The sequence below is a fragment of the Heloderma suspectum genome, chromosome 11 (genome assembly GCF_057233095.1).
Source record: "Heloderma suspectum isolate Gila_16-S chromosome 11, 16-S_ref, whole genome shotgun sequence".
In the NCBI taxonomy this organism is placed as follows: domain Eukaryota; kingdom Metazoa; phylum Chordata; class Lepidosauria; order Squamata; family Helodermatidae; genus Heloderma; species Heloderma suspectum.
In genome coordinates, this window is record NC_139468.1 from 44368377 (window position 1) to 44396147 (window position 27771).

The following is a 27771-nucleotide window of genomic DNA, read 5'->3' on the forward strand; positions in this document are numbered from 1 at the left end:
GATGTCAGAACAGCTGGAGGTTTATGGGGACAGATACAGTGCTTCAAGGGCAGTGCTACAGGAGGGCACATGTGCTGGCGTCCCGTGGAGCCCCGGGCCTGGTTGGGTTCAGCTGCGGAACTGCGGCACAGGGGATGGGACGCGGATGTCCTGGCCTCGCTCCAGGCGTCGCTCGCAGTCAATCAGGTAGTTTACCCCATCTATCACCAGCTGCACCAGCTCCACCTAGCAGGGACAGGAACACCAGCAATGTTGACGGGGTGGGAAGGACGAAGCAGACCCTTGGCCGACTTCCCACTGACCATTGCTGCCTTGCGCTCTGATCCATCCCACTGCTAAGTGCAGTTGCTCTGATCTTACCTTGCTGTGTCTAGCACACGCCCCGCTCCCTCCGACAAGCTGTAAAGGTAGTGGCCTCCTCTGCTCCATGGCCCTTTGTATGCCCCATTTCATGCTTCCTTCCCTACACTCATGACTGTGTGGTTGCTCAGACACCCATGCCCCCAACACACCATAGTCTGTGCCCAGCAATGCCAACTCCCCATGGGTACCTCTGATTTGCCCAGGCGATCCAGGTTGGAAATGTCAAATGTGCTCCCTGTGGCTGCCGTGTCCACTCCCCCCATTCCGCGTTTTTGCAGCCTCAGGTTCTCCAGGATCTTAGAGAAGCGGCTGTCCTGCAGAAGTGGGGGGGGGGATTACAGATGTCAGTGCTGTGAAAGACTGGAGGAAGTTGCAGCTGGGAGGGGTCAGGCGGAGGGGCTGGCCAGAGGCCCCTTTTATAGCCATGGGAGGTTAAGGCCAGGACTCTGACAGGAAATGTCCTCCCTGGGGCTTAAACCATCCTGGGAAGGACCATGAGGCCTTTGTGGCTTTTTAGGAGTCCAGCAGGACAGTCATGGTACCCAGGACCCCTCCTCTCCCCAGCCCTTACTTTGCTCAGCAGCGGCAGCTTGATGTGCACCCCCGCACGCAGCCCAGTGCCAAGATTGGATGGACATGTCAGGATGTAGCCCAGCCTCTCATTCCACATGAACTCCCAGCCCCTCTCCTGGATCAAGCGCTCCACCTGCACGCACAGGAAGAGCACAGCACTGAACAGGCCTTCTTGTCTCGGAGGCCCTGGACGGGATCCCTCCGCTGGTCCACGGCATCCCACCCATGCACCCCTCTGCACAGCCTACTCCCACCCAGCTGCTCCAATGCCTGCAGCACAGAGCAGCAGGGTGGCCCAGGGCCAGTTCCATGACAGCTGGGATGCAGACAGCCTGGGGGAGGGCGAGGGGGGAGGGCGTACTCGCCTCCTTCAGGCCCCGGCAGAACCTCTCGAAGACTCTCCTCATGTTGCCCCCTTTCTCCATGGAGATGACACGGGTGTGGTCCTCCTCATTCACCCAGATCAGGAAGGTTTTCTCATGGTTGTGCCTGAATGGAGGGGCTGATCGTTACGGGGCAGGACACGGGGGCAGACTCCAGAACAGCCCTGCTCCCGGCAGGGGCTCCCCCCACACATCACTCTGAGAACTTCGACAGCCTGGCTTTCCAGAGACACCCTCCTCCTGTGTGAGGGCAGCTCTCCACTGGCCTGGTCTGAACGCCATCTGGCTCAGTTTGCGTCTGCCAGGGCACCAGCAGGTCGGGGGCGCGGGGGGCCCAGCTGTGCCCCTGCTGCTTCCTGTGCCCATTCCACCGCTGATCCACAGCCAGGCGCGTTGCATTCCGGCCAGAGCAGCTGGCAAGCAGGGCTGCTGGGCCACTGCCTTCCCAGGGCGCCTGGGCGGGGGTGGGGACCCTTGGCCTGTTAGCCCCTCCACAGCCCAGCCCAGCCAGGGAAGCCAGCAGAAGTCATACCAGATTCCTCGGGCATCAGGCCAGTCACGAGCCATTCCTGCTGCTGTCAGCAGAGGGGAGACAGGCTTGTCAAAGAGGAAGTGGTCCTGAAGAAGGGAAAAGGAGAGGTGGTGACACGCAGCCAGCTTATCCCGGGATCCCACAGCAGGACCTCCAGGCAGGACTGAGACTGGCGCCTGAGTGAATCCCGGACGGGCGAAGGAGCGAGCCCCGGGGCACAGCCCCGGCCAGTGGCAGCATGAGGGAAGGCCGAGGTGGGCTGAGCCGGAGGCAGGGAGTGAGAAGTGGTCCGTGGTGCCTTGCTGAAATCCCAGGGGCAAGCAGCACCATTGCTCTGCAGTGCCGGGCAGGGGCGGGGGTGGGGAGGAGGTCGTGATCTGCCAGCCTGGTCTCCTGCTCCCCAGTCAAGCGCCCCGGGACAGCCGCTCAGTGGGCTTGCCGCGCCTGCCGCGTGGCTGGCAGCAGCTCATGCCCAAGCAGGCCCCGCGCACAAGTGCGGCGCATGCCCCGACCCCGGCCACTCACATCAATGAGCTGCTGCTGCTCCTTCTCTGTCATTTCGCTGAGGCGGAAATACTTGCCCGCGAGGTCCCCCGTCAGGCCGCTCAGGGCGTCCGCGGTGACCTTCTCCACCTCCCGGCGCTCAGCTCGGGTGCAAGCTGGAGGCAAGCTGAGGCCGCGGATACTGCGGCCTGTCCGTACACGCGATGACAGAACGTAGCGCTCATCGAAGTGGCCAGCCTTGATCTGGGGAAGAAAAGGCACCCCAGGGATGTGGGGTGGAGTACACAATGAAGCAAACACTGGGCGGGAGGAAAGGTGTACCTGGGCAGAACCTCCCCAGTCCACACGGGCTCAGGCAGATGGGGCTCAGACCTAGCAAAGAGGGCAGTGGTGAGCCACCAGGAGTACCCAGGACCAGGAGAAGGAGACCGTTGCTGGATCAGACCAAGGTGGTTCCACACACCTGGTCCAGAAACCCCTTTCTTCCAGTGGCCAACCAGATGCTCCTACAGAGGGCATCAAGTTGAAAATGGCCTTTCCTGGTTCTTTCCACCATCTGCTATTCAAAGGTTTGCTGCCTGTGAACTGCAAAGGACTATTTCGCTATTGTGGCTAACAGCTGTTGATAGGCTTCTCCATCAGTTTGTCTAACTCCCTTGTGAAGCCATCTCAGATACTGGTCATGTTCACATCTTGCGGAAACAAATTCCATAAATTACTTCTGCTTTATATAAAGCAGTCCTTCCTTTTTCTGTCTTGAATCTACTGCCAGACTAATTGTATGACCCTGAATTCTACTCTTATGACATGGGGAGAGAAACTATGCTTATCCACTTTCTTCACACCCTGCAAAATGTTATAAAGCTCAATCCTAGTTTTGCAATCCTGACTTCTGGTTGGAACTGATGTCGCTCTGGCAGCTTCCCTTGGGTTCTCCCATGGGAGCTTTCTCAAACAGCTTTTTAAAAGGTTGAAAAACCTTTTCATCTTCCCCCTGGAATTAAAGGGGGGGCAAGGTGGCATCTGGACAACATCTTGGAGAAAAGTAACCCCCTCAAGATAGTGGGGGGCCTGGATTCCAGGATTATCTCCCCAGAGCTTTACCAATGCAAAAAGCTGTGATGAGACTCCTATTTCATAGGAGAAAACAGGGCTGACGTGTTCCATAATATATGCTTCAAGAAATATCAACAACTCCTGTGGGATGATTTAAGAAATATTAATATCTGAGAACATCTGAGGACCTGTAAGATCTGTTTGAGAGAAACATGAATGCACCAAGGAGGAGAAAGGGGATGGCTTCACCGCCAACTCCCCCCATACCTCCTGTGTCAAAAGTTTCGAAAACAGAAGATATAGGGGAATTAGTTACTCAGATAAAGACTTTATCTTCGCAATTTACGGAGCAAGCCAGAAGGTTGGATTTAATCCAAAATTCCATCACTGCCTTGCAAGGAGCCTTCGATTTAATTAATGCGTCATGGCAAAAAATGGAGACAAGAATTAACAAGCTAGAAGACTGAGTAGCAGGGAATGCAACTTCGACACAAATTTGTTTTAAAAATACCTCTGACAATTTCTCAACTGGAGGCCTTCACGAGAAGTTCCAATGTACGTATTATTGGGATTAAAAATCTGTCAAATGATGTAAAATTGCCTATTTTTGTGGATAAACTTTCGGATGAGATACTCCCTATCCCATCTGATTATTTACTTGATATTGAGCAGGCATTTCTTGTGCCAATACAAAAGGGACTGCCTATACCATCATAGTCCAATTTACAAAAGTCTCCACAAAGAATTATATCCCGCGTTTGGCAAGAGAGGGTGGAAGCCTTTCCTGGAAACAAGATATGTTATTTCCAGATTACATCAAAGAGGTGGCGAATAAAAGAAGGCAATTTATCAAAGCAAAAAATATGGCAAAACAAATGAACTTAGAATATTACTTAAAATATCCTGCTACACTTTGTATCGTGTCTGAAGGTCAGATGAAGAAGTTTATAAATCCTGAAATGGCGGAGGCATGGCTGAACGTAAAAATACACGAGATTCCTGTTACAACGCCATGAACTGGAATCTTTAAACAAGCTTTGTTAACTGTTTAGTCTACATGATCCAGGCTAGGTCAGAAGATAAATGATTATATATATATTTGTTTATTCTCTTTCATCTTTTGTTTTTTCTTGCTTTTCTTTATATTTTTTATTTCAAAATAGATATGGTATGCTGTATTTAAGTTAATTGTTTGAGGGTACAATGTGTACTTATATATTTAGTATAAAATATAAAATATATTACTGACTGTTGAAGGTTTATTTTAAGTTTTATTATTATAACACTATATTCCTTTTTTAAAATTATTATTACTAATCATCATCATCATCTAGGCTACTGGGAATGAACTGTAGACCTGTTTCTTGGATATAAGATTGATGATATGATATTGAAATGTAAGGGTTATTAAACTGTAAGATTGTTGAGGTTATAGATATAGTTTGTAAAATAGAATGGCATCGGAGGCTGGGGGGTATTGGAGTTTAAATTTAATTCTTTAAGGGGGAGGGAGAGGGAGGGGGGAAGGGGAAAGAATCTTCTTCCTTTTTCCTCACCTCCTTTCCTCCTCCCTTTGCCTTTTTTCCTCTTTTTCCTTTCTTTTTCCTTCTCTTTTTGTTATTATGGTGTCCTCATCAGAATATTGTATTGTTGGGAAATTCTAGAATTGATCAGATCGTTGGTATGTTTGGTATTGTATATTTCATTTATAAAGATAAAATAAATAAAAATATATTTTAAAAAAATCCTAGTTTTGCAATCCTATACAGAAGATCCACAGACTAAGTGGCTTTAAGAACTGGAGGAAGCCCTGCTGGGCTGGCGGAATGCAAGAGAAGCTGGTGATGTGGCAGCGCCACCAGCGAGGCACTCCGTGGGTGGGGCTCTTCAGCCGGCATTGCGGGTGTTACCAAGGGAGAACACACCCACACCCACGATGCACAGCTGTGCCCCCTCAGTGGTATATCTGCACTGGCCCCAGATCTGGTGCAAATAATTTCCTGCCCATTTATTTGATGGAAGGAAAGCGTTTGGGGGTTAAAAATAGCTCCCCTGTGGCGACAACCAACCTGACCATGTTACAACACAGGATATGGTGTAACTCACCTTCAAGCTGGTGTCCTCCAGATGTTTTGGACTTCAACTCCCATCAGTCCCAGTGAGCAGGGCCAATGCTCAGGAATGCTGGGAGTGGTAGTCCAAATATCTAGAGGGCCCTGGGTTGGGGCAGGCTGGTGTAACTCAACACTCGATCACATCACACCACCACCAGTACATAAACCCCACAGAGGGAGCCTGTTACAGAGATGACAGGAAGTGCAGCTTGGGGCAATATCTCTGAGGCCCCATGCCTTGCACACTTGGAGCTCACAAGAGGGAACACTGTTGATGGGAGACAGAGAGAAGGGAGCTTCACATGCAAAGGGAGACCAAATAGCCCGGCTCCAGAACACGCATGGGAACTCCAGCATGTTGCTAACACTGCTCTGCCTGGAGCCAGACAATGTTCAGGACAGAGCAGCCCGTGCAGGGGAGGCAAGGAGAGCAGCAACCAGGCTTCAAGAAGAACGGCAGCAATGGTCTGCCAAGTGGGATTATGGTGTCTTGTCTGAATTGTATTACTGTAACACTCTCCTCGCTGTAACAGCCGGTGAGCTGCCTGTAGGCAAGGGCCAGGCCCCCTGCTGAAATGCAAATAGTCACTCAGACACAGGGTTTCACTGTCGCCCTGGGCGGGGCACCCTCAGGTGGGCCCCACCCTCTCACTCCCCACAGACACCTCCTGTGTATCCAGGATCAGGGCAGATGTGCTCCAGAGACTGACGATGGGTTGCTATTCTCTGTGGCTCTTCCTGCTCTCTGCAGGCCACTCTTCCACAGGTACAGGATCCAACCCACACCACATTCCATGTGGTCCAGGAGGGAGGCCCATCCTGTGAGCATCAGCAGTGACAAGGACACACCTAGGCTGTTCCTCAGTAGGGTTCCCTGCAATTTTCACCATGATTGGCTGTCTGCGCAACAGCCCTGCACTGCGGATATTTGGAGACGGCTATCATGTCTCCTTAATCTTCTCCAGGTTAAGCATACCCAGCTGTTCCAAACATTCCTCACAGGACTTGGTTTCCAGCCCACTCACCATCCTGATTGCCCTTCTCTGGACATGCTTCAGTTTGTCAGTGTCCTTAAAATGTGGCAGAACCCCACTGTACTCCAGATTAGCCTGTCCAGTGTGGAATAGAATGGAATCTCTTGATCTGGGTGCTATGCTTCTTGTTAATGCAGTCTAAGATGAATTAGCTTTTTAAGCAACAGCTCACTCACATTTGGCCTGTCATCCATAAGACACCTAGATCTTTTTCACATGTACTTCCGCCAAACCAGGTCTCCTTGTGCCTTTGATTGTGACCTCAGTTCAGGACTTTACATCTTTGTTGAATTTCATTTTGTTGAACTCAGCGTTCTAGCCTGTCAAGTTCATTTTGAATCTTGATTCTGTCTTCTATGGTGTTAGCTACCTCTCCCAACTTCATCTTATCTACAAACCTGATAAGCATCTCTACTCCTTCTCCAAGTCACTTATAAAAATGTTGAACATCACAGGGCCTAGGACAGAGCCCTGCAGCTAGGCATGGTGGAAAATTCTGCCATGGATCTTGGTGAGGCCAAATGCCAGCGCATTCAGCCCCCCCGAAATCTGGCGGAACGAAGCCCCCCGGCCCCCCCACCCTGAGAAATGGGCCCGGAATGGAGCCTACCTTGGTCGGCCGTTCCAGTGCTCCTCAAATGGCAGCTGCGTCTGCAGCCGCCATTTGCATCTTTGGAATGGCCGTGATAGGCTACGTAAATACTTACGTAGCCTATCATGGCTAACGCAGGGACGCCATTTGCATCCCTGCAAAGGCTGTGATAGGCTACGTAAATATTTACGTAGCCTATTACGGCAAAAAAAAGGGAATGCAAATGGCAGCGGCTACAGTGGCCGCCATTTGCATTCCCTTTTTCACCGTGATAGGCTAGGTAAATATTTACGTAGCCTATCACAGCTAAAAAAGGGAATGCAAATGGCGGCCGCCGTAGCTGCCATTTGCGTTCCCTTTTTTTTTGCTGTGATAGGCTACATAAATATTTACATAGCCTATCACAGCTAAAGCGGGAATGCAAATGGCATAGGGTGTATGAAACCCCGCTTACCTGGCTCTGCTGGGTTCCACAGGTGGGGGGAGGTGATCCATTCCTCCCCCCAAAATCCTCGATAGGGGGTTCTGCTCCGCGGCCAGCTGGAGCTCCAGCCGCTGCCGGGCTGGTGTGAATGCAAATGGTGTCCTGTGTAGGAGAAGCCATTTGCGCCCCTACGCCAGCCCGTGATAGGATATGTAAATATTTACGTAGCCTATCACGGCTAAAGCAGGGACGCAAATGGCGGAGTGGAGCCAGCCGGGCAGGATTCCGGGGGGGGAGGAATGCAAATGGCATTCCCTACACCATTTGCGTTCCCGCCTTAGCCGTGATAGGCTACATAAATATTTACGTAGCCTATCACAGGCCAGCATAGGGACACAAATGGCATCCCCTACACAGGACGCCATTTGTTTCTGCACCAGCCCAGCAACGGCTGGAGGCCCTGCTGCGGGTTGGCCTGGCTGGCAGCTCTGCAGCCTGGCTGCAGAGCGGAGCCAGCCGGGCAGGATTCCGGGGGGAGGAATGGATTGCCTCCCCCCTGTCGAGGATTCCGGGGGGAGGAACAGGTCACCTCCCCCCACCTGCGGAACCTGGCAGAGCCAGGTAAGCGGGGTTTCGTACACCCCTACCTGCAGCATTGGCTACAGTTTCTCAACCAGCTGTGGATCCATTAAACAGTGGTGGATCCAGCCCACATTTTACCAGCTTGTCAACAAGGACATCATGGGAAACCTGGTCAAATGCTTTGCTGAAATCAAGACATACTCCGCGGCAGCTCCTGTGACAGCAATGAGACTGGTGGGGCAGGGAGCAGGTCAGCGGAGACAGCGCCAAGGGCCAGCAACAGCAAATTCTCGTACGCCAAAGCAACGGGGCATCCATCGCTCTTCCTCCATGCAATCACGAACCCAACGAAGTTGTAAGGAGGAGTCCAGAGCTATCTTCCTGCAACCCCAGACCCACCTAAGCACGCCCACAGATGCACACCTTTTCTTGCTTGCTTGCTTGCTTTTTGAGCATGATGTGGCCGTGGGGCAGCAGCATTTTTGCCAGAGCAAGACACAGCAGGGGGCTTGGGACAGGAAGCAGGAATGGGTCTGATGAACGTTTCTCAAGCCCGCTGCAATGTCATGCTCAGAAAAGATGCTCCTGCCCCACAACCACCACACTGCAACCACCAGATCTTGCCAGAAAAGTTGAACGAGAGATGACCCACAGCCACCAGATCTTGCTCGGGGGGGGGGGGGGGGAATGACTAGCAGCGTCCAGATCTTGCTCACAGAAAATGAGAAATGCTCCACAAGGCCAGATTTTGCTCAGGAAAAAACCCTCTCAGCTGCCGGGCCTTGGAGAAAAGGCAGCGCCCCGCCCCCGGGAAAGGGGGGACCCCTCGCGTAGGCTGCCGGCGGGCTCCCCCCCGCTGCGCGGAAAACACGGAAGGGGGGCACGCCGCGCCCGGGGCGCCTCTCGCCCTGCAGCTCGCACGCTCGCCCCGGGTTCTGGCCGGGGCGCGCCCGAGCCCGGGGGCAGGAGGAGGGCGCGGGCCGCGGCGCCCAGCCAGCCCCCGGCCGCCTCCAGCGGCCGCGCCCGCCGACGGGCCCGGCTGGCGCCCCGTGTGCCCCGCCCTCGGCGCGCCTCGACGGGCGGCGCCGCTGGGCAAGGCGGCGCCCCCGCGCCCGGTCGGGGAGGCGCTCCGCGCTGCGGGCCGGCACGCGCGGCGGCGGGGCTGGGCGGGAGGCGCGCGAGGCCCCGCGGCCCACGCGCCGGCCGTCCCGGGATATACTGCGTCCGTGGCATTCCCATGATCTATTAGACTAGTAGCTACCAAAAAAAGAGATAAGATTGGTTTGGCATCATTTATTCCTAGCAAATCTATGTTGGTGCCTGGTAATCAGCTCATTCTTTTCTTGTTGTTCAGTATTGTCCGACTCTTCGTGACCCTGTGGACCACGGCACGCCAGGCCTTCCTGTCCTGCGCTCTCTCCCGGAACGTGCTCAAGTCCATATTCATTGCATCCGTGATGCTATCTAGCCATCTCATCCTCTGCCGTCCCCTTCTCCTTTTGCCTTCAGTCTTTCCCAGCATCAGGGTCTTTTCCAGGGACTTTTCTCTTCGCATTAGGTGGCCAAAATATTTGAGCTTCAGCTTCAGGATCTGCCCTTCCAATGAGCACTCAGGGTTGATTTCCTTTAGGATTCACTGATTTCATAGAATCATAGAATCATAGAATAGTAGGGTCGGAAGGGGCCTACAAGGCCATCGAGTCCAACCCCCTGCTCAATGCAAGAATCCAAGTCAGAGCATCCCTGACAGATGGCTGTCCAGCCTCGTCTTGAAGGCCTCCAGTGTGGGAGAGCCCACCACCTCCCTAGGGAATTGGTTCCATTGTCATATCGCTCTGACACTCAGGAAGTTTTTCCTGATGTTCAGCTGGAATCTGGCTTCCTGTAACTTGAGCCCATGATTCCGTGTCCTGCACTCTGGGATGATCAAGAAGAGATCCTGGCCTTCTTCTCTGTGACAACCTTTCAAGTACTTGAAGAGTGCCATCATATCTCCCCTCAGTCTTCTCTTCTCAAGGCTAAACATGCCGAGTTCTTTCAGTCTCTCTTCATAGGGCTTTGTTTCCAGTCCCCTGATCATCTTTGTTGCCCTCCTCTGAACCCTCTCCAGTTTGTCTGCATCCTTCTTAAAGTGTGGTGCCCAGAACTGGACACAGTACTCCAGATGAGGCCTAACCTGTGCTGAGTAGAGGGGAACTAGTACTTCCCGGGATTTGGAAGCGATGCTTCTATGAATGCAGCCCAAAACAGCATTGCCTTTTTTGCAGCCACATCACATTGTTGGCTCATATTCAGCTTGTGATCGACAACAATTCCAAGATCCTTCTCGCTTGTAGTGTGGTTGAGCCACGTATCCCCCATCTTGTAACTGTGCATTTGGTTTCTTTTTCCGAGGTGCAGAACTTGGCATTTGTCCCTATTAAATGCCATTCTGTTGTTTTCTGCCCAGCACTCCAGTCTATCCAGATCACTTTGAATTTTGTTTCTGTCTTCCAAAGTATTAGCTATCCCGCCCAATTTTGTGTCATCTGCAAATTTGATCAGCATTCCCTGCACCTCCTCCTCCAAGTCATTAATAAAAATGTTGAAGAGCACTGGGCCCAGGACTGAGCCCTGCAGTACCCCACTCGTTACCTCTCCCTTTTGAAAATAAATTGTTTATATATGTCCCATTTTGCTATTCTAGATCTTACTGGATAAAAAAAAGAAATTAAAAATCATCAAGAAGAATGTAAGCATATATAGATCGGCATGGAGGATGGATAGCAAGACAGTTTTTCTGAACAACCCCCCCCCCCAACATATTGGTCCGAAATGAAATTGCATCTGACCACCACCACCACGCTTTTGAACAGCCTATTTAGAACCAATATAGGAAGAGAAAGGGGCCACTTGACAACACTCAGGTTCGATTGGGACAAATACAGACCTTACTTCGAAGAAGCATGTATTTGTGCAACATACACTGGAGAAAACCTTGAGACCAACGTATAAACACCTTCAGATTTCCATGTATCATCTTTTGCTTATCTAAATAATTTGTTCATTCCCCTCCTCAACCCACTCTCATCAGCAGTATACAGGTTAGCCATATGTAAGCTATAAATGTATCTGTTCAGATGATTATGTTAAATAGCTCCATAAATAAATGGGCAACAAGAAATGAATGAGTAACCAGAAGAATAGAGAACCTTGCTTTCTACTGTTTTTTGAAATCTGAATAGGAAGTCTTCCTGACCCCTGAACAACACTACAACCACACATTTCCATGGTATTTATTTTTACTGTTAACAATACGTATTTACTAGTTAAGGCCAGAAGAAATCTGTTCATGGACCTCTGCTGTGAATAAACCATGGCATAAACATGACTTCTCAATGTTGAAAGGCTTCTCTTTCATATGAATAAGTATTCAATAACAGCAAGGAATGAAAGCAGATAGAGAAGATGACAGCAAAGACAAGTTCCACCAGGGCAACTTGTGCTTGGAAATGAATTTACATACTAAAAATGCACTCAGACTCTCTCTTCTCAGACAGGGTATACGAACTACTGCACAGCAATAACGGCACTACTTTCTGAGAAACACAAATAAGAAATCCAGTCTGGCAGAAATCATAAAGGCCATTAACTTATTCTGTCATTCAAAGTTTTCTTCTCCTCAGTTCACAACCGCTTTATTGTATGATCATAAAATGCAATCTGTTAAGATGATCTAGCAGGTGTGCAAACCGAAAAGCAAATTAGCTAAATAAATTGGGTTTCAGGATAGCACTTCAAATTCAAAGGTTCCATAAAAACAATGGCATTAATAAAGTCTGGAAAGAACAGGAAAAGATGCATATATAAACTTGCTTTCAAAGCTTCTTATGCAACTTGTTACAAGAAAAAGTTGCTTTAGAAAGGCCTCATTGGGAGGAGAGAGAACACTACATATGCCAGGATCTGAAGGCTTTAAACACACACACACATACACGCTAGCAGTTCCCCTTATTTAAACAACTATGCGGAAAAACAGTTAAACTTGAATTAACTTTTGCTTTGAAATTGCTTGTCTTTTCCCTTGTGCAGAAGTATCCTCTCAAACCAATGGAGGAACAATTAAATGACAAGGGTCAGCAACATCCAGGACTGTTTTCAGGAACAGACTCTGTATTTTCACAGCAGAGGCTGCTGATGGTAATTTGTTTGCTGTTGTGAAAGTGAATGAGGTAGAACTGCTGGATAGCATGCTCCTTGAGGCAAACTAGATGCAGTGTTCTGGTAGGCTAGCATATCCATAGGCATGCCCATTTGTTGAGAATATGGAACTGTTCCAGCTGGTGGAAGGCAAGAATTCTGGTTCACATAAGCAGGATTGGACACAGAATCTAAACCAGTGCTTAAGTAAGTTGTCTGAGCAGGCTGAGATGTTGCTGAAGAATTTATAGTAGGAGCCAAGGACCTCAGTGAACCAATCTGGTCACCTCCTGGATTGTAGCCTTGAGAAACACCATGAACCACATAGGATTTGACCTCCTTGCAGTCCAGGGGACTCGTAAGAGTCTTCTCCAGCACCACAGTTCGAAAGCATCGATTCTTCGGCGCTCAGCCTTCTTTATAGTCCAGCTCTCACAGCCATACAATGCTACTGGGAAAACCATAGCTTTGATTATACAAACCTTTGTCAGCAAGGTGATGTTTCTGCTTCTTACTATGTTGTCTAGGTTTGCCATAGCTTTCCTCCCAAGGAGCAAGCGTCTTTTAATTTCATGGCTACAGTCACCGGTTCACATACTGCTGAAGCCTAGCTTGTAGGATTTTGAGCATCACCTTGCTGGCATGTGAAATGAGCACAACTGTACAGTAGTTTGAACACTCTTTGGCGTTGCCCTTCTTTGGAATTGGGATGTAAACTGACCTTTTCCAGTCTTGTGGCCACTGTTGAGTGTTCCAAATTTGTTGGCATATTGAGTACAGCACTTTAACAGCATCATCTTTTAGGATCTTAAATAGCTCAGCTGGAATACTGTCATCTCCGCTAGATTTGTTGTTAGTAATGCTTCCTAAGGCCCACTTGACTTCACTCTCTAGGATGTCTGGCTCACGTTCAGTGACTGCACTATCATGGCTATCAGGGACATTAAGATCTTTCCTGTATAGTTCTCATTCTTTTCTAGATGCTCCCAAATTGACCACTGGATAATCTGTTCTAGAATTTTGCCTGACTGGTTTGGATCTGCCTTTCCTCAGTTTTGAAAACAGTGACAACTTTTGACTGACTTCAGTCTTCCAGTACTTCACCCATTATACAAGAATTCTCAAATGGTCATGGACCGTGGCTCTGAAATAACACCGGCAAGCTCCTTCAGCACCTGGGGATGTGATTCATCTGGCCCTAGAGAGCTGGAATAACCGAGTGGTTCAAAATTGGGAAAGGAGTACGACAAGGCTGCATATTGTCACCCTGCTTATTTAACTTATATGCAGAGTACATCATGAGAAATGCCAGGTTGGATGAATCAGAGGTCGGAATTAAGATTGCTGGGAGAATTATCAACAACCTCTGATATGCAGATGATACCACCCTAATGGCAGAAAGTGAAGAGGATCTCAAGAGCCTCTTGTTGAGGGTGAAAGAGGAGAGTGCAAAAGCTGGTTTGAAACCCAACATTAAAAAAACGAAGATCATGGCATCTGGCCCCATCACTTCCTGGCATATAGAAGGGGAAGAAATGGAAGCAGTGACAGATTTTACTTTCTTGGGCTCCAAGATCACTGCAGACGGTGACTGTAGCCATGAAATTAAAAGACGCTTGCTCCTTGGGAGGAAAGCTATAGCAAACCTAGACAGCATAGTAAGAAGCAGAGACATCACCTTGCCAACAAAGGTCCGTCTAATCAAAGCTATGGTTTTCCCAGTAGTAATGTATGGCTGTGAGAGCTGGACTATAAGGAAGGCTGAGCGCTGAAGAATCGATGCTTTCGAACTGTGGTGCTGGAGAAGACTCTTACGAGTCCCCTGGACTGCAAGGAGGTCAAATCAGTCCATCCTAAAGGAAATCAACCCTGAGTGCTCATTGGAAGGACAGATCCTGAAGCTGAAGCTCCAATATTTTGGCCACCTGATGCGAAGAGAAAACTCCCTGGAAAAGACCCTGATGCTGGGAAAGACTGAAGGCAAAAGGAGAAGGGGATGGCCGAGGATGAGATGGCTAGATAGCATCACGGATGCAATGAATATGAACTTGAGCACGCTCCGGGAGAGAGCGCAGGACAGGAAGGCCTGGCGTGCTATGGTCCATGGGGTCACGAAGAGTCGGACACGACTGAACGACTGAACAACAACAAAGAGAGCTGGACTCACTTAAAGCAGCCAGGTGCTATCTCCTTACCTTTCATGGCCTGCAAGTCCCTCCTCATATCATTGGTCCTACTTTCCCAGTTAAAACACAATTCCTCTTGCAGGAGAAAACTGAGGCAAACTAGGAATTTAATAATTGCCCCTTCTCACTATCACCTGTTAACACCCCCCATTTCCCCCCTATCTTTTTCTTCTTCTCCTTCTCTGAACATAGCCAAAGAAGCCACTCGTTTTTGTTTTGGTAGCCCACCCAAGCCTCAACTCGGTATTTTTCCAAAACGCAACTGCTGCTCTGACAATGAGTACAGCGCTGTCTCACAGTGCTTATGATGCGACCGAGCGCCACGCAGAAATGCGCAGCGCCGTAATTGCGGGGGGAGGGGGAGCCTGAACAGCCCCATGCGTTTCACCATTTGTGCTGGCAGTGTGCGTGCGCTGCAAGCTGCGGTACTGTGCTGCAGCTCCTGGATGGATGGGCAGGCCGGCTGCCACTTCCACCTGCTGCTGCTCGCGCAGGACTGGAGGGCTGAAAACAAGTCGCGGCTATTCATGGCTGTGCAGCTGCCTAGATGTGCAGTGAGACATAGCCACATACAAACATCAACTACATGTGGACCTTCACTGCTGTGCAGGAATGGAAGTTTTAAAATAAAGTGTGTGTTTATTCACTGCTGCTCAGATGTATAGGTACCCAGTGAAAACTAGCCACAAAAAAACAACACAGATTTCCTGTCTGCAAATCCTATGAAAAGCAAGGTGAACAAAGAGCAGGGGGCGAAAGGAGGAGGAGGAAGTGTAGATCCTATCACGGGAGGGGAGGAAAGATATGGGTGGGGGTGCAAGTGTTACAATGCCACTAGACTGGAATACATATGTAGTGCACAGAAATGGCAAGCACCAAAAAACACGTCGTAAAAGCAGTTTCAGAAAAAGGGAATAGTGAGGGAGAAATAGTGACAGGGCCATGGGTTGGGGTGTGCATCATGTGCCCTGTGCATGAATCAGATATTACAATACTGGGAGAAAACACTTGTGTAGATTGGCCACAGCTGCATGCTAGCAACCCATTCGCCTGTTGCACAGCTGTCTGACCTGGAGCATGCAAGGATAGAGGAGCCTACCTGGTACAAGTATGTCTTTGCTACACAGGCAGTTTTAGTGAGGGAGTGGGAGAGGAGAGGGAGTGGCACCACCTGGCGCTCAGCCCACGCTTATACCTCACTATTATGTGGGATGCCTAGACTGCTGTGATTATGCATATATTTCCCCATGAGGGTTGCACGGTTATGCTCAAAATCCTACAAGCTAGGCTTCAGCAGCATGTGAACCGAGAACTACCGGAAGTACAAGCTGGGTTTCGAAGAGGCAGAGGAACTAGAGGTCAAATCGCCAACATTCGCTGCATCATGGAGAAAGCAAGAGAATTCCAGAAAAACGTCTATGTCTGCTTCAATGACTATGCTAAAGCCTTTGATTGTGTGGATCACAACAAACTCTGGCAAATTCTGAAAAAGATGGGAGTACTGGACTGCCTTTCCTGTCTCCTGAGAAACCTGTACAAGGGTCAAGAAGCAACAGTAAGAACCGGACATGGAACAACTGATTGGTTCAAAATTGGGAAAGGAGTACGACAAGGCTGCATATTGTCGCCCTGCTTATTTAACTTATATGCAGAGTACATCATGAGAAATGTCGGGTTGGATGAATCAGAGGTCGGAATTAAGATTGCTGGGAGAATTATCAACAACCTCCGATATGCAGACGATACCACCCTAATGGCAGAAAGCGAAGAGGATCTCAAGAGCCTCTTGTTGAGGGTGAAAGAGGAGAGTGCAAAAGCTGGTTTGAAACTCAACATTAAAAAAACGAAGATCATGGCATCTGGCCCCATCACTTCCTGGCATATAGAAGGGGAAGAAATGGAAGCAGTGACAGATTTTACTTTCTTGGGCTCCAAGATCACTGCAGACGGTGACTGTAGCCATGAAATTAAAAGACGCTTGCTCCTTGGGAGGAAAGCTATGGCAAACCTAGACAGCATAGTAAGAAGCAGAGACATCACCTTGCCGACAAAGGTCCGTCTGATCAAAGCTATGGTTTTCCCAGTAGCAACATATGGCTGTGTGAGCTGGACTATAAGGAAGGCTGAGTGCCAAAGAATCGATGCTTTCGAACTGTGGCGCTGGAGAAGACTCTTACGAGTCCCCTGGACTGCAAGGAGGTCAAATCAGTCCATCCTAAAGGAAATCAACCCTAAGTGCTCATTGGAAGGACAGATCCTGAAGCTGAAGCTCCAATATTTTGGCCACCTAATGCGAAGAGAAAACTCCCTGGAAAAGACTCTGATGCTGGGAAGGATTGAAGGCACAAGAAGGGGATGGCAGAGTATGAGGTGGCTAGATAGCATCACCGATGCAATGAATATGGACTTGAGCACGCTCCGGGAGAGAGCGCAGGACAGGAAGGCCTGGTGTGCTGTGGTCCATGGGGTCACGAAGAGTCGGACACGATGAACGACTGAACAACAATTGTGTGGGTTGCCTAGACTGCCGTGACTGTGCATATATTTCCCCACAAGGGTTGTAGGGAAGCTATGTGGGCTTCGTGCATTTGGGCTATGATCCTGCAAAGCAAAAATGTTCATGAGGGTTTGGCCCATGGTAGCAGTGCTTGGCGTGGAGTGGCCGGCCTCAGCCAACACTGAATGTACTGGCATATGGGGATGAGTGCCTCCCCCGTGTGGTGGGACGCTGCTCCCTGGTGTTGCAAGGAAGAGTTGCAGAAGTACAGTTCAGACAAGACACAATATCCGTACATCGCAAAAGGGGGCAGGGCGAGACATGGAGACAGTCGCGGTGCTTCTGCATCACAGCATGTGCTCCTCCTCCCCTGGCTTGCCGGTAACGGGCATTCTGTCCCAGCACCCACAGGTGTAGGAGTGGAGTTCAGTGTTGGGAGTTTGTGTCTGGACTCCCAAGGCAAGACACCTGTCAGGATCCTAGCCAGAGAAGCATCAGCAATGTGCTCAACTTTTCATGTGCATTCTGGAGACAGGCTGTTTTGTGTAAGGTACTCCCTTTGCAGGCAAAGCACCCTTTCTCCCTGTTTCCCCTCACTAGAGTTCCTCCTTGTGAGCTCTCAGTGGGTACAACATGAGGCCAGAGCAGCAGAGCCCTGTGCCGCGTCCCCTGCCAGCCAGGTGATGGTCTCCCTGTGTGGGGTTTATATACTCGTGGTGGTGTGCTGTGATTGGCTGCTGGGTTACACCTCTCCCATGCTCTATCATGGAGATGCTGGCAGGGCAGTGGTCGGGGGGGGGGTAGCTATTTTTAATTTCCCTCCTCTCATTGAATTCAATAGGTGGGAAATTCTTTGCACCAGTTCTGGGGCTGGTGTAAAGTTCCACCGTCAACAGGAAAGAGGCCATGGACTGAAGGGATATGTCATATGGTGTCAATATGCTTAAGAACATGAGGCGAGCCCTGCTGGATCAGACCAAGGGTCCATCCAGTCCAGCATTCTGTTCACACAGTGGCCAGCCAGATGCCCATGGGAAACCCACAAGCAGGGCATGTGTGCAATAGAACCCTCCTGTCCATGTTCTCCAGCAACTGGTGTACATAAGCATACTGCCTCTGATACTAGAGGTAGCACATCAGGACTAGTAACCATTGATAGCCTTTTCCTCCAAGAATTTGTCCAACCCCCTTTTAAAACCATCCAAATTGGTGGCCATCACTATGTCTTGTGGTACCGAATTCCATAGTTTAACTATACGCTGTGTGAAGAAGCCCTTCCTTTTATCTGTCCTGAATCTCCCCCCAGTCAGCTTCATGGGATGATCCCGTTGGGTTCTAGTCTTTTGAGAGAGGGAGAAAAATGCCTCCCTATCCACATTCTCCACACCATGCATAATTTTGTACACCTCTATCATGTCTCCCTTTACCCTCCTTTTTTTCCAAGCTAAACAATCCCAACTGTTGTAACCATCCCTCATAGGGGAGTTGCTCCAGCCACTTGATCATTTTATTTGCCCTATTCCACCCTGTTTCCAGCTCTACAATATCTTTTTTTAGGTGCGGTGACCAGAACTGGACACAGCATTCCAAGTGTGGCTGCACCATAGATTTGTAAAGGGGCAATATGATGTTGGCAGTTTTATTCTCAATCCCTTTTCTAATTACGCCTAACATGGAGTTTGCCTCTTTTACAGCAGCCGCACACTGGGTTGACATCTTCACTGAGCTGTCCACCGCAACCCCAAGACCTCTTTCCTGGTTGGTCACCACTAGCTCAGATCCTGTCAGCTTATACTTGAAGTTTGGATTATTTGCCCCAATGAACATCACTTTACACTTGCTTACATTGCACCGCATCTGCCATTTTGTTCCCCATTCTCCCAGTTTACTTTCCTCCATTGGGAGAATGTACCATTTATTCCTACTCTCTGCTTTCTGTTCTTTAACCAGTTAGTGATCCATAGGAGGACCTGTGCTCTTATTCCATGACTGCTAAATTTGCTCAGGAATCTTTGGTGAGGGGTTTGTCAAAAGCCATTTGGAAATCCAAGTACCAAATCACTCTACCAAATCATGTTATATATTATCTACATGTTTATTGACGCTCTCAAAGAACTCTAAAAGGTTAGTGAGACATGACTTACCTTTGCAGAAGCCATGTTGATCCCAGTTGTTTTCCGGGCCAAATTCAAGGTGTTGGTTTTGACCTTTAAAACCCTATATGGTTCCAGCCCAGCCTATCTTAAGGAGTGCCTCCAGCAACACCAGACAGGCTGCTCAACAAAATCAGCCTCGGATGGCCTTCTCTCTGTCCCATCAGCCAGGATAGCTAGGCTGGTGAGGACGAGAGAGAGGGCCTTCTCTGTGGTGGCCCCCACTCTGTAGAACTCCCTCCCTAGGGAACTCCACCATGCCCCCTCTTTAATGAGCTTCCACCATGCATTAAAAACGTGGTTGTTCAGGCAGGCATTTGGGGTGGGTTAGGGTATTTTTAGAAATATGATGTTTTAATGTAGAATGTTATAGTTTTAAAACAGTTGTATTGCTGTACATCACCTAGAGTGGCCAGGTGACCAGTCAGATGGGCGATTAAGAAATTCAATAAATAAATAGATGAGAGAGAGAGAGAGAGAGAGAGAGAGAGAGAGATTCTTTTTTGGCAGGGCTTGTCCTATACGCATACTAATTTTATATTTAATAATGCTTCAACCAATTTACTCGGAACTGATATAAAGCTGGCCTGTAATTTCCTACATTACAGGATCCCTTTATAAAAAATGGTCTTACATTGGCCATTCTCCAGTCTTCTGGTACAGAGGCTGCTCTTAGGGACATTTTTTTGTTAGGGACATTTTTTTTGTTAGAAAATCACAATTTCATATTTTAGTTCTTTAAGAACTCCAAGTTGGATACCATCTGGACCCAGTGATTTATTAACTTTCAATTTGTCAATAAGGTTGAGAAATTCCTCTTTTGTCACCCCTATTTGCCTCAGTTCCTCAGACTCCCTTCCTGAAAACATCGGTTCAGGCACAGGTATCTGTCCTATGTCTTCTGCAGTGAAGATGGATGAAAAGAATTCATTCAGCTTCTCTGCAATCTCCTTGTCCTCCTTCAGTACTCCTTTAGCTCCACTGTCATCCAACGGTCCAACTGCCTCCCTAGCTGGTTTCCTGCTTCTGATATATTAAAACAATTATTTATTGTTGGCCTTGATGTTCTTAGTGATATGCTCTTCAGAACGCTTCCCCCCAGCCCCATCTCTTATTGTCTGCTTGCATCTCCTTTGTGGAAACTTGTGCTCCCTTTTGTTTTCCTCACTTAGGCAAGACTTCTATTTTCTGAAGGAAGCTCTCTTTTCTCTAGTAGCTCCCTTAACGCTGCTCATTAACCATGCCGGTGACTTCTGGGATTGGTTTTACCTTTCCTCACCTGTGGTATACATTCTAGCTAAGCTTCTATTATTGTAGTTTTGAGTAACCTCCAAGCATTTTGAAGGAATTTAACCCTCTTGGTTCCCCATTTCAACTTCCTTTTTACCAGATCCCTCTTTTAGAGAAGTTTCCTCTTTTGAAGTCAAATATGACTGTGTTGGACTTCCTTGGCAATTTTCCACTGAAATGTATATTAATTCTGATAGCACTGTGATCACTGTTTCCACTTACGATTAAATCCTCCCCTCTGGTTGGTTCCATGACCCACTGTTCTAGGGCACAATCATTTAGGGCAGCAAGAAATTTAACCTGTTTGTCTTGACTGGAACATGCCTTTATCCAGTCAATGTGGGGGTAATTGCAGTCACCCATTATTACAACCCTTCCTCGTTTGACTTGGTTTTCCATCTCAAGATCACCCTGAGCAATCTGATCTGGGGGACGACGGCATTGTCACCCAGGGCACTTCTGTGGAAGAGTCTGCACCAGAGTGCAGCTCCATGGGGACAAGTTGGGTGGGAGGGGGAAGAAAGGGCTGGGGATGCCACTGAGAGGTTTGAGAAAGCCAGTGGGGAGCAGGTGGGGTTTGGCCTTGGGGAAGGGTGGGCTGTTCGTGTGACAGATGAACTGTGGGTGTTGGGGGAGGGAGGGGAGTTTAGAGGCAATCCAGGGAGGGTCTTCTTAAATGGGGTGATCCTGAGACAGTGTGTTTTTGTGTGTGTTGGCAGTGTGGGGTGGAAATGGTTTGGGGGTAATCTCCCTATTTTGAAGAAATGAAACTGAGGGACTTTTACAAGAATTTATTTTGAGGTGTTTGGGCAAAATTGGTTTGCCTTTCTGTGAAATGTGTTTTGTTGGAGCAGAAAACTGGGGGCGGGAGGGGGGGTTCAAAGGGGTGTATTTGTCTTCTAACCTCACCAGTTTGCCTTTCTATGAAATGGGTGTGTTCTTCAGTAGTAAATATTGTGATTACCCACACCCCATGGGAGCCATTTTGTGACCCACACCCATGAGGGCAGCTATTTTCTGATGATGCCTTCAACACTTCTCAAAAATCAAAATATGTTCACAGCCCCCCAAAGGTTGGGGGACACCCGTCCAGCCCTATCCCCATTTGGATGACCTGGAATAGTTCCATCCTCAGCACTGTTTGCTATGGGTGGGTTTTCTGGAGGCAGAGGTTCCACGCTTCCCATTTGCTTCCCGTCTATTTAAAAGCTGCTTTGTGACATTTTAAATCTATTATGCACCAGCACTTTGGTTCCAGGGAAGGGCATCTCTTTTGCACAGGCTTGGCTTCTCTCCAAATGTTCCTTGGGCCTAATCAACAGAAACCCTTCTCCCAACACCACAATGCTGGAATTGGTTACTCATTTCCAGTTCCTTATTTGCACTGAAGTTTGCAATAGAGCTCAGTCAGTAAGCTTAATAAGTAGAGTTCCTATGCGCCTTCACCCCAAAGCAAGCATTGACCTACCTTGTCTCATTTAGCCCCAACCCTGGAGAAATATCGCCTTTGAGATCCACAATCTTCCTCTGCATTTTGTACAATTCTCATTAAAGAGTGATTACCCTTGATTACAGTTACAAATAAGAAGCTGGGGTGTGTGCATCCCAAACTCAGCTTTGGGCCACCCCCAAATCATAAACTCAAATGTCAAGGAGGGTGTCCTCTCTTGGATGGCACAGAACAGAGTTGCATCCAGCCCAATACTTTGTTTTGGTGCAAGGCAGATACCATCAGGCACGGCACCCTCTATCAATAATTGTCAAAGCATCTTGAAACGAATAAGCTCCGGGTCAGCCTAAAGCTGCAGTTTCTTACTTATTTGTACCTACTTTGGATATTGTTGGAATGGGGAAACCTGTCTGACAGTGTCCTGGCCCTCAAAAAGCATTGGGCTAGCTGTGCTTGCATGCCATCTCGCAGAGGGCAGTCTCCAGGAGGTGTGGGTGTGGGCTTTGTGGCAACACAAAATGTGCTGTGGAGTGCACAACTCCAGTTCCTTATATTTCCACATGCATTGGCTGTTCTTGGTGTGAACACATGCCCTTAAGGGTATCTCCTGCCGAATCAAGCGCTGGACAGGAGGCAATCGTGTGCCATCTTGTGGAGGACCCTCTCCTTGACATTTCAGTGTGACTGGGGCTGGCCCAAAGCTGAGTTTGGGTTGCGCCCTCCTGCTTCTTATCTAGGGTAATCACACCGGAGAGAAGGGCTGCGCGGCTGCTCCCCCGGTTCTTTCAGGGAAGGCCTGTGCACCAGCCGGGCTCTGCCAAGGAGACTGGGCAGCCCCCTCGGTCTTGCCAGGATTCCTCCCTGGAGTGCTTCAAGCTCTGCATACCTTGCTGGCTTCCAGGTCCGTGGGGTGCTTCATGGTGCGGGGGTTGTAGCCGTTGTGCCGCTCCTCAATCACCGGGTCGAACAGATCTGCAAAGACCTGGAGCCATGACAGGGTCATTGCTTAGTGACCAGCTGAAGGGGTGGCAGGATGGGGGCAGGGAAGGAAGGCCGGCCGCCTCTGTCAGCACTCACCTCATAGGACTCTTCATCTCCTGCCACCATGCCAACAGTCTTGATGAAGGGGTGGCCAGGGTTGTCCACCCCGGTCTGGATGCACTGGTCCAGAGTCCAGCCGCTCGGGGTGGCTTTATCACACAGCTGGGCGTAGAGGGCTGGCGTCAGGCTGCTGGCCATGCAGTTGTTGTGTTTGCGCAGATCTGGGTACTCAGCACTGAGCAGGGGGATGGAAGGGGAAGGATGAGGGGTGGGGTGAAACCCACAGCTCTCTTTGTCATGACATATTCACCTTTGGATGGGTTTCCCTGGTGTTTTGAGAGAGAGTCAGATGGGTTTTCCTTGTAAGTACCAAGCAATTTCCAAGCTGTGGTTCTTTTACCTTCTCCCCACAGATGCTTCGCCACAGCAGGATCCTCCAGGTTTGCCCTGAATTTTGCTTTAGGTGGAACTCAGTGGCGGAACTAACCCTAACTCTTCTTTAAAAATTCAGTCTGCATGTCCACAGAGAATAATATAGTAATATTATTCATATATAGCACAGCTGAGCCCTGACACGGAAAACAAGCTTTTGGCTGGGTGTGCCATGGGGCTCTCCCTGCCGCTCTTTGCCCTTTGTCTCCCCTCTCCCTGACCTGCAGCAAGGAGAACCGAAGAGTGGGAGGTGTCCCTGTTTCTGGGCTCTGGAGACACAAGCACAATCCTGGTGTGCAGACATTTTTCTGTGGCTTCAGTGTCAGACGCTGGATGCTGACGCCACAGCAGAAGGTCTGCTTTCCCCATTCTTATCTTCACTTTGTGGCCATGGGCTCCAGCTCTTGTGGGGCTCCCGTCTGGGCTTTGCACAGTCACTGTGTTCAGGCAGTGCGGTACACCAACTGGGATGAGGCTGAACTGGGGCCTCTCCTCCACGCCTGCCTCCTAGTGCTTCTCTGATCACGGGGCCTGGTATGGCTCCCTCTGCAAACGCCCACCCTCATCCTGTCCATGTTCGTGACTGGAGCAGCTGCGCAAGAGTGACCCCCATTGGCAGTCGCAGCCACAGCAGCCCACAGGCCCCACGCCGTGCTGGAGGAGTTCATTGCATTAAGGAGATGCTGTCCTTAATCCGCTGCATGAGCAGCTGTCGCATGGCCTCCTTCCCAGCTTACAGGGGCTCTGAGCCTTTCCTGACCTCCCCTGGAGATTGCAAGGGGGGATTTTGGAGGCTTGCTGTTGTGGGAGGGGCATTCTGCCCCCTCCCCGAGAGACCATGGTTCGGAAAAGCTGCTCCTCCTTTCCCCAGCGTGCAGCCAGGGTGGTGACGGAAGGGCTGCCAGCACCATCTCAGAGAGAGAACAAATCCTGCCATGAGCAGGATGCCTCTTGTGCCTGGCCTCGCCTGGCTGGCCTAAGCACAGACAGCAGTGCCGTGGGCCTGGGTCTCCCTGACAGAGACAGGAAACAGAGCTATATGACAGGCAGCACTTCAGCAGGTGAAGCTTTGCTGCCTGAGGCTGACTTTTGAGTACCAAGGCAGGTGTCCTGTGAGGTGTCCACTTTCCTCCTTGGAGCCCCCATCCTCAAGGGGCCTCTGGGAGGGCATTTTGTGGGCAGCTGCCAAACTCAGCATTGGGAGGGGGGCTGCGCTCCGTGGCCCACGCTGCTGCTGTCTGTTGGCACTCTGGAATCTCAAAATGATCCCTGAATCCCATGGCGCTTCTGCTGCCACTCCTTCCCCCCCACACACTTGAAGAGTTGGTCTGGCCTCCATTCCTGGAGGAGTGTTTCTGGGGGGCTTCTCTGGGAAGCAGCCCATTCCCAAGGGCTGGCAGGATGAGGCCGGAACTGCTTGCCCTGTGTTGAGGGGGGCAGTGGGGGCTGGTGGGTCCCATTTCGGTGGGGCCATTCTGGGCTTCAGTCAGAACCAGCCAGAATTCTCAAGGAGCTATCCGAGGTGCTGAACCCCCAAATAGCTTCAGAAGCAGCCTGGGAGCCCCCGGTGTCCCCCCTCCGCCCCAGTGCTGCAGTCCCAGACTCTGTGCCTCCTCGGGGGGCACCTCGCCTCCCAGATGTGGATGCAGCCAGCGGGTGATCGGGGCGGGAGGCGCTCCCACGGGGTTCGCCAGGCCGCCGCAGCCAGAGCCAGAGCCAGAGCACGCAAGAAGAGAAGGTCCCCTCTGGTGCGTGGCGCCTCCGTGCCTCGCCCCAGGGCACCGGCTGAACGCCCGGCCCAGGCAGGACGCGAACGCCGCCACCGCCGCCCTCCCCGCTCCCGGGCACGGGCACCGTGAGGCCCCCTGGCCTCGACGCGGCAGTGCGGGCAGCGGGCGGCAGGACACGCCCTGTGTGCAGCAGCGCCCCCCGGCTCTCGCCTCCGGGCAGCTCGGGGCTGAGCCCGGAGGGCGCTGCTGCCTCGACCCTCGCCCGCCACCAGGGCCCCCCGGCCTCCGCGCTCCCCGCGGCCCTTCCCTGGGCCTGGAGCCAGCCTCGTCGGAATGCCCCCCTCGCCGAGCCTCGGGCGCGCCCGCCCGGCAGCCAAGGGAGCCCGGCGCGGGCTCTCCCTGCCGCGCCGCCCCGCCGCGGGCACCCCGGGCCGCCTCGGGAGCCATACCTGGGCGGGTAGAGGCGCCGCTTGGCCATCGCGGCGCCCACCGAGTCTCGGGAGAGGAGGAATCCCGCCGCCAGCGAGCCGGCGGCGCCCGCCAGGGCCAGGAGGCTGGCGGATCTTCGGGCGGAGAGGACGCGGGCGAACATGCTGGCCCCGGCGCTGCCGCGGGGAACGACGCAGGGCGGGCGGCGAGTTCGCGCAGCGAGGCCGGCGGGGACGCGCCGCGCATGCAGCTGCTGGCGGGGGAGGGGAGCGGCGCGGGGATTACGCCGCCCGGCGCGGCCCGGCCCGGCCCCGCCCTCCGGCCCGCCCGGCGCCCTGGGAGCGGCTTCAGCACCCGAATGCGAGGACAGCGCCGGCCGGCCGGCCGGGAGCCGCGCCGGGTCTGCGGTCCGCGGGGGCCAGCGGGCGCTCTGCGCGGCCTCAGCGGCGCCCGCTTGCCCCCTGGCCCGGCGCCGGCGGCAAGCCGGGCCGGGCTGCCGCGGAGGGCGTCCGGGAGAGTCCCGCGGGCCGCTCCTGTGGCCTCAGCTGCGGAGGGGCAAAGCCCAGCTCCTGCGGGCCACTCCTGAGCCGAGGGGCCGCCGCGCCGCGCCGCGCCGCGCCCAGCCCTCCAGGCGCCCCCGCTCCGGCAGGACGGCGAGCCAAGCCAGCGCCCGGGACGCGGCCCCGTCCTCCCGCCGCGCCTGCCGAGGGACCGGCCAGGACGAGGGCCGGGGCCTGCCGCCGCGCCACGCGTGTGCCTGGGTGGGCCAGCCAGCAGGGCGCCCCCGCGCTGGCCTGGGCGCTGTGCGTCTCCCGGCCCGACGCAGCCGGCCTCCTCCGGGAGACCTCCCGCTTTGCCCTTGACCGAGCGCTGGCAAAGTCGAAGCCGTCGGTTGGTCTCGCGTGGCAGGGGGCCGGGGGACGGCGCCCTGCGCTGCCCGGGCACACACCAGGAGGGGCACCCAGCCCAGAGGCGCCGCGCGGAATGTCCCCCTCGGCCGTGGCCGCGCTTCTGGCCTGCCCGCCCGGTGCAGCCAGTGCGTGGAGCCTGGGAGCCGCCCGCCAGGGTTCCAGAGGACTTCCGTGCTCGTCCCAGAGCAGCCCAGAGATGGGGCGGCAGGAGGAGGCCGTGAGCTACGCCAGGCAGCTGGCTGGAAGGCACTGGGTGGGAATCTCCTCCTCTGAAGGACTGCGAGTGCTGGGTGGGCACAGGTATTAGGGGTGAGCCCCCCCCCCTTTATCGAGAAGTATCATAACACACCAAAGCAAACAAATGAAAGTCTTGTCATTTCAGATGACATTCGCAGTTTGGACTATAAATGCAGCCAAACAGGGAAGGGCTTATCAAGCACAAGGGCAGAGAGATTTATGGCCCTTTATGTGGGGAGGAGAAAAGGGTTAGGTAAAGTTCCAAAGACAGTCATCCCAAGGTATCTTTCCATGAGGACTCGTGGTTGTGAGTTAAGGCCTTGTGTTCACTAAAAGAAGTAAATGGACATCAGTTTTCATTTTTTTAAAGTGTTGCTATGAACAAGCCCTTTGCAAAGCAATCCTGTACTTCAGTTAGGCTGTCTGAGGGGCTATAGCAGGATCCCGCAGGCCTGATCCAGCCTGCAGAGGTTACCTATCCAGCTCATAGAGCCTTCCTGGATTCCTCTGGCCCCTAGACGAATCCTCTCTGTTTTCCCCAGCCTGGGATTGGAGATAACAGCAGGGCTTCCCCTGCAGATGAGGGGTGGTGGGCAGACAGGTGGGCAGGGGGCTTGCCCATGTGGCGCCTTTTCCACAAGGAAAGCTGCCACAGCTAAGCTGGCGGAGTGCCCCTCCAGCCGCCACCTCAGTCCCAGACACTCCGGCTGCCCCTGCGGCTTCCCCAAGCTGCTGCACAGGTGAGGCCTCCCAGACTGTGCCAGGGCCCCTCCGGCTGCTGGCTCAGCATGGCCCGGCCCGCCCCCTCTTCCCCACGGGGGAAGTGGGCAGGCAGCGAAGCCAGTTCCCAGCGGATGTGCCACGAGGACCACCCTTCTGATTGCCTGCCAGGGGCCTCTTGCTTCGCCGGCCGAATGTCGCAAGAGTGGCCTCAGGCGATGGGAACGGAGGAGAAAGGGCGCTGTGCCCGCGAAGGGGCTCTGTGCGCAACCCCTGCACAGCCTGACCTGACACGCATGGCAGCTCGAGCACCTCCCTGCCGAGGACCCTCGCCTGCCGCTGGCCTCGGGACTCCAGGC

At 51.9% G+C, this 27771-nt stretch overlaps 1 protein-coding gene across 2 annotated transcripts; it reads right to left on the reverse strand.

The window, feature by feature from the left end:
- CKMT1A (creatine kinase, mitochondrial 1A) lies at nt 1-27771 on the reverse strand. Of its 2 annotated transcripts, none has more exons than XM_084817823.1 (9): nt 25565-25793; nt 22990-23188; nt 22799-22894; nt 2377-2598; nt 1852-1937; nt 1302-1425; nt 935-1069; nt 552-677; nt 1-225 (listed from the first exon to the last, which is right to left on the reverse strand). In XM_084817823.1, exons 1-9 carry the CDS (start codon nt 25705-25707, stop codon nt 109-111), a joined length of 1248 nt encoding a protein of 415 aa, XP_084673949.1. In that variant the 5' UTR covers nt 25708-25793; the 3' UTR covers nt 1-108. The 2 variants fall into 2 exon arrangements, with proteins under 2 accessions (XP_084673949.1, XP_084673950.1); XM_084817824.1 differs by lacking the exon at nt 25565-25793 and adding an exon at nt 27700-27771 and having other exon boundaries at nt 4-225.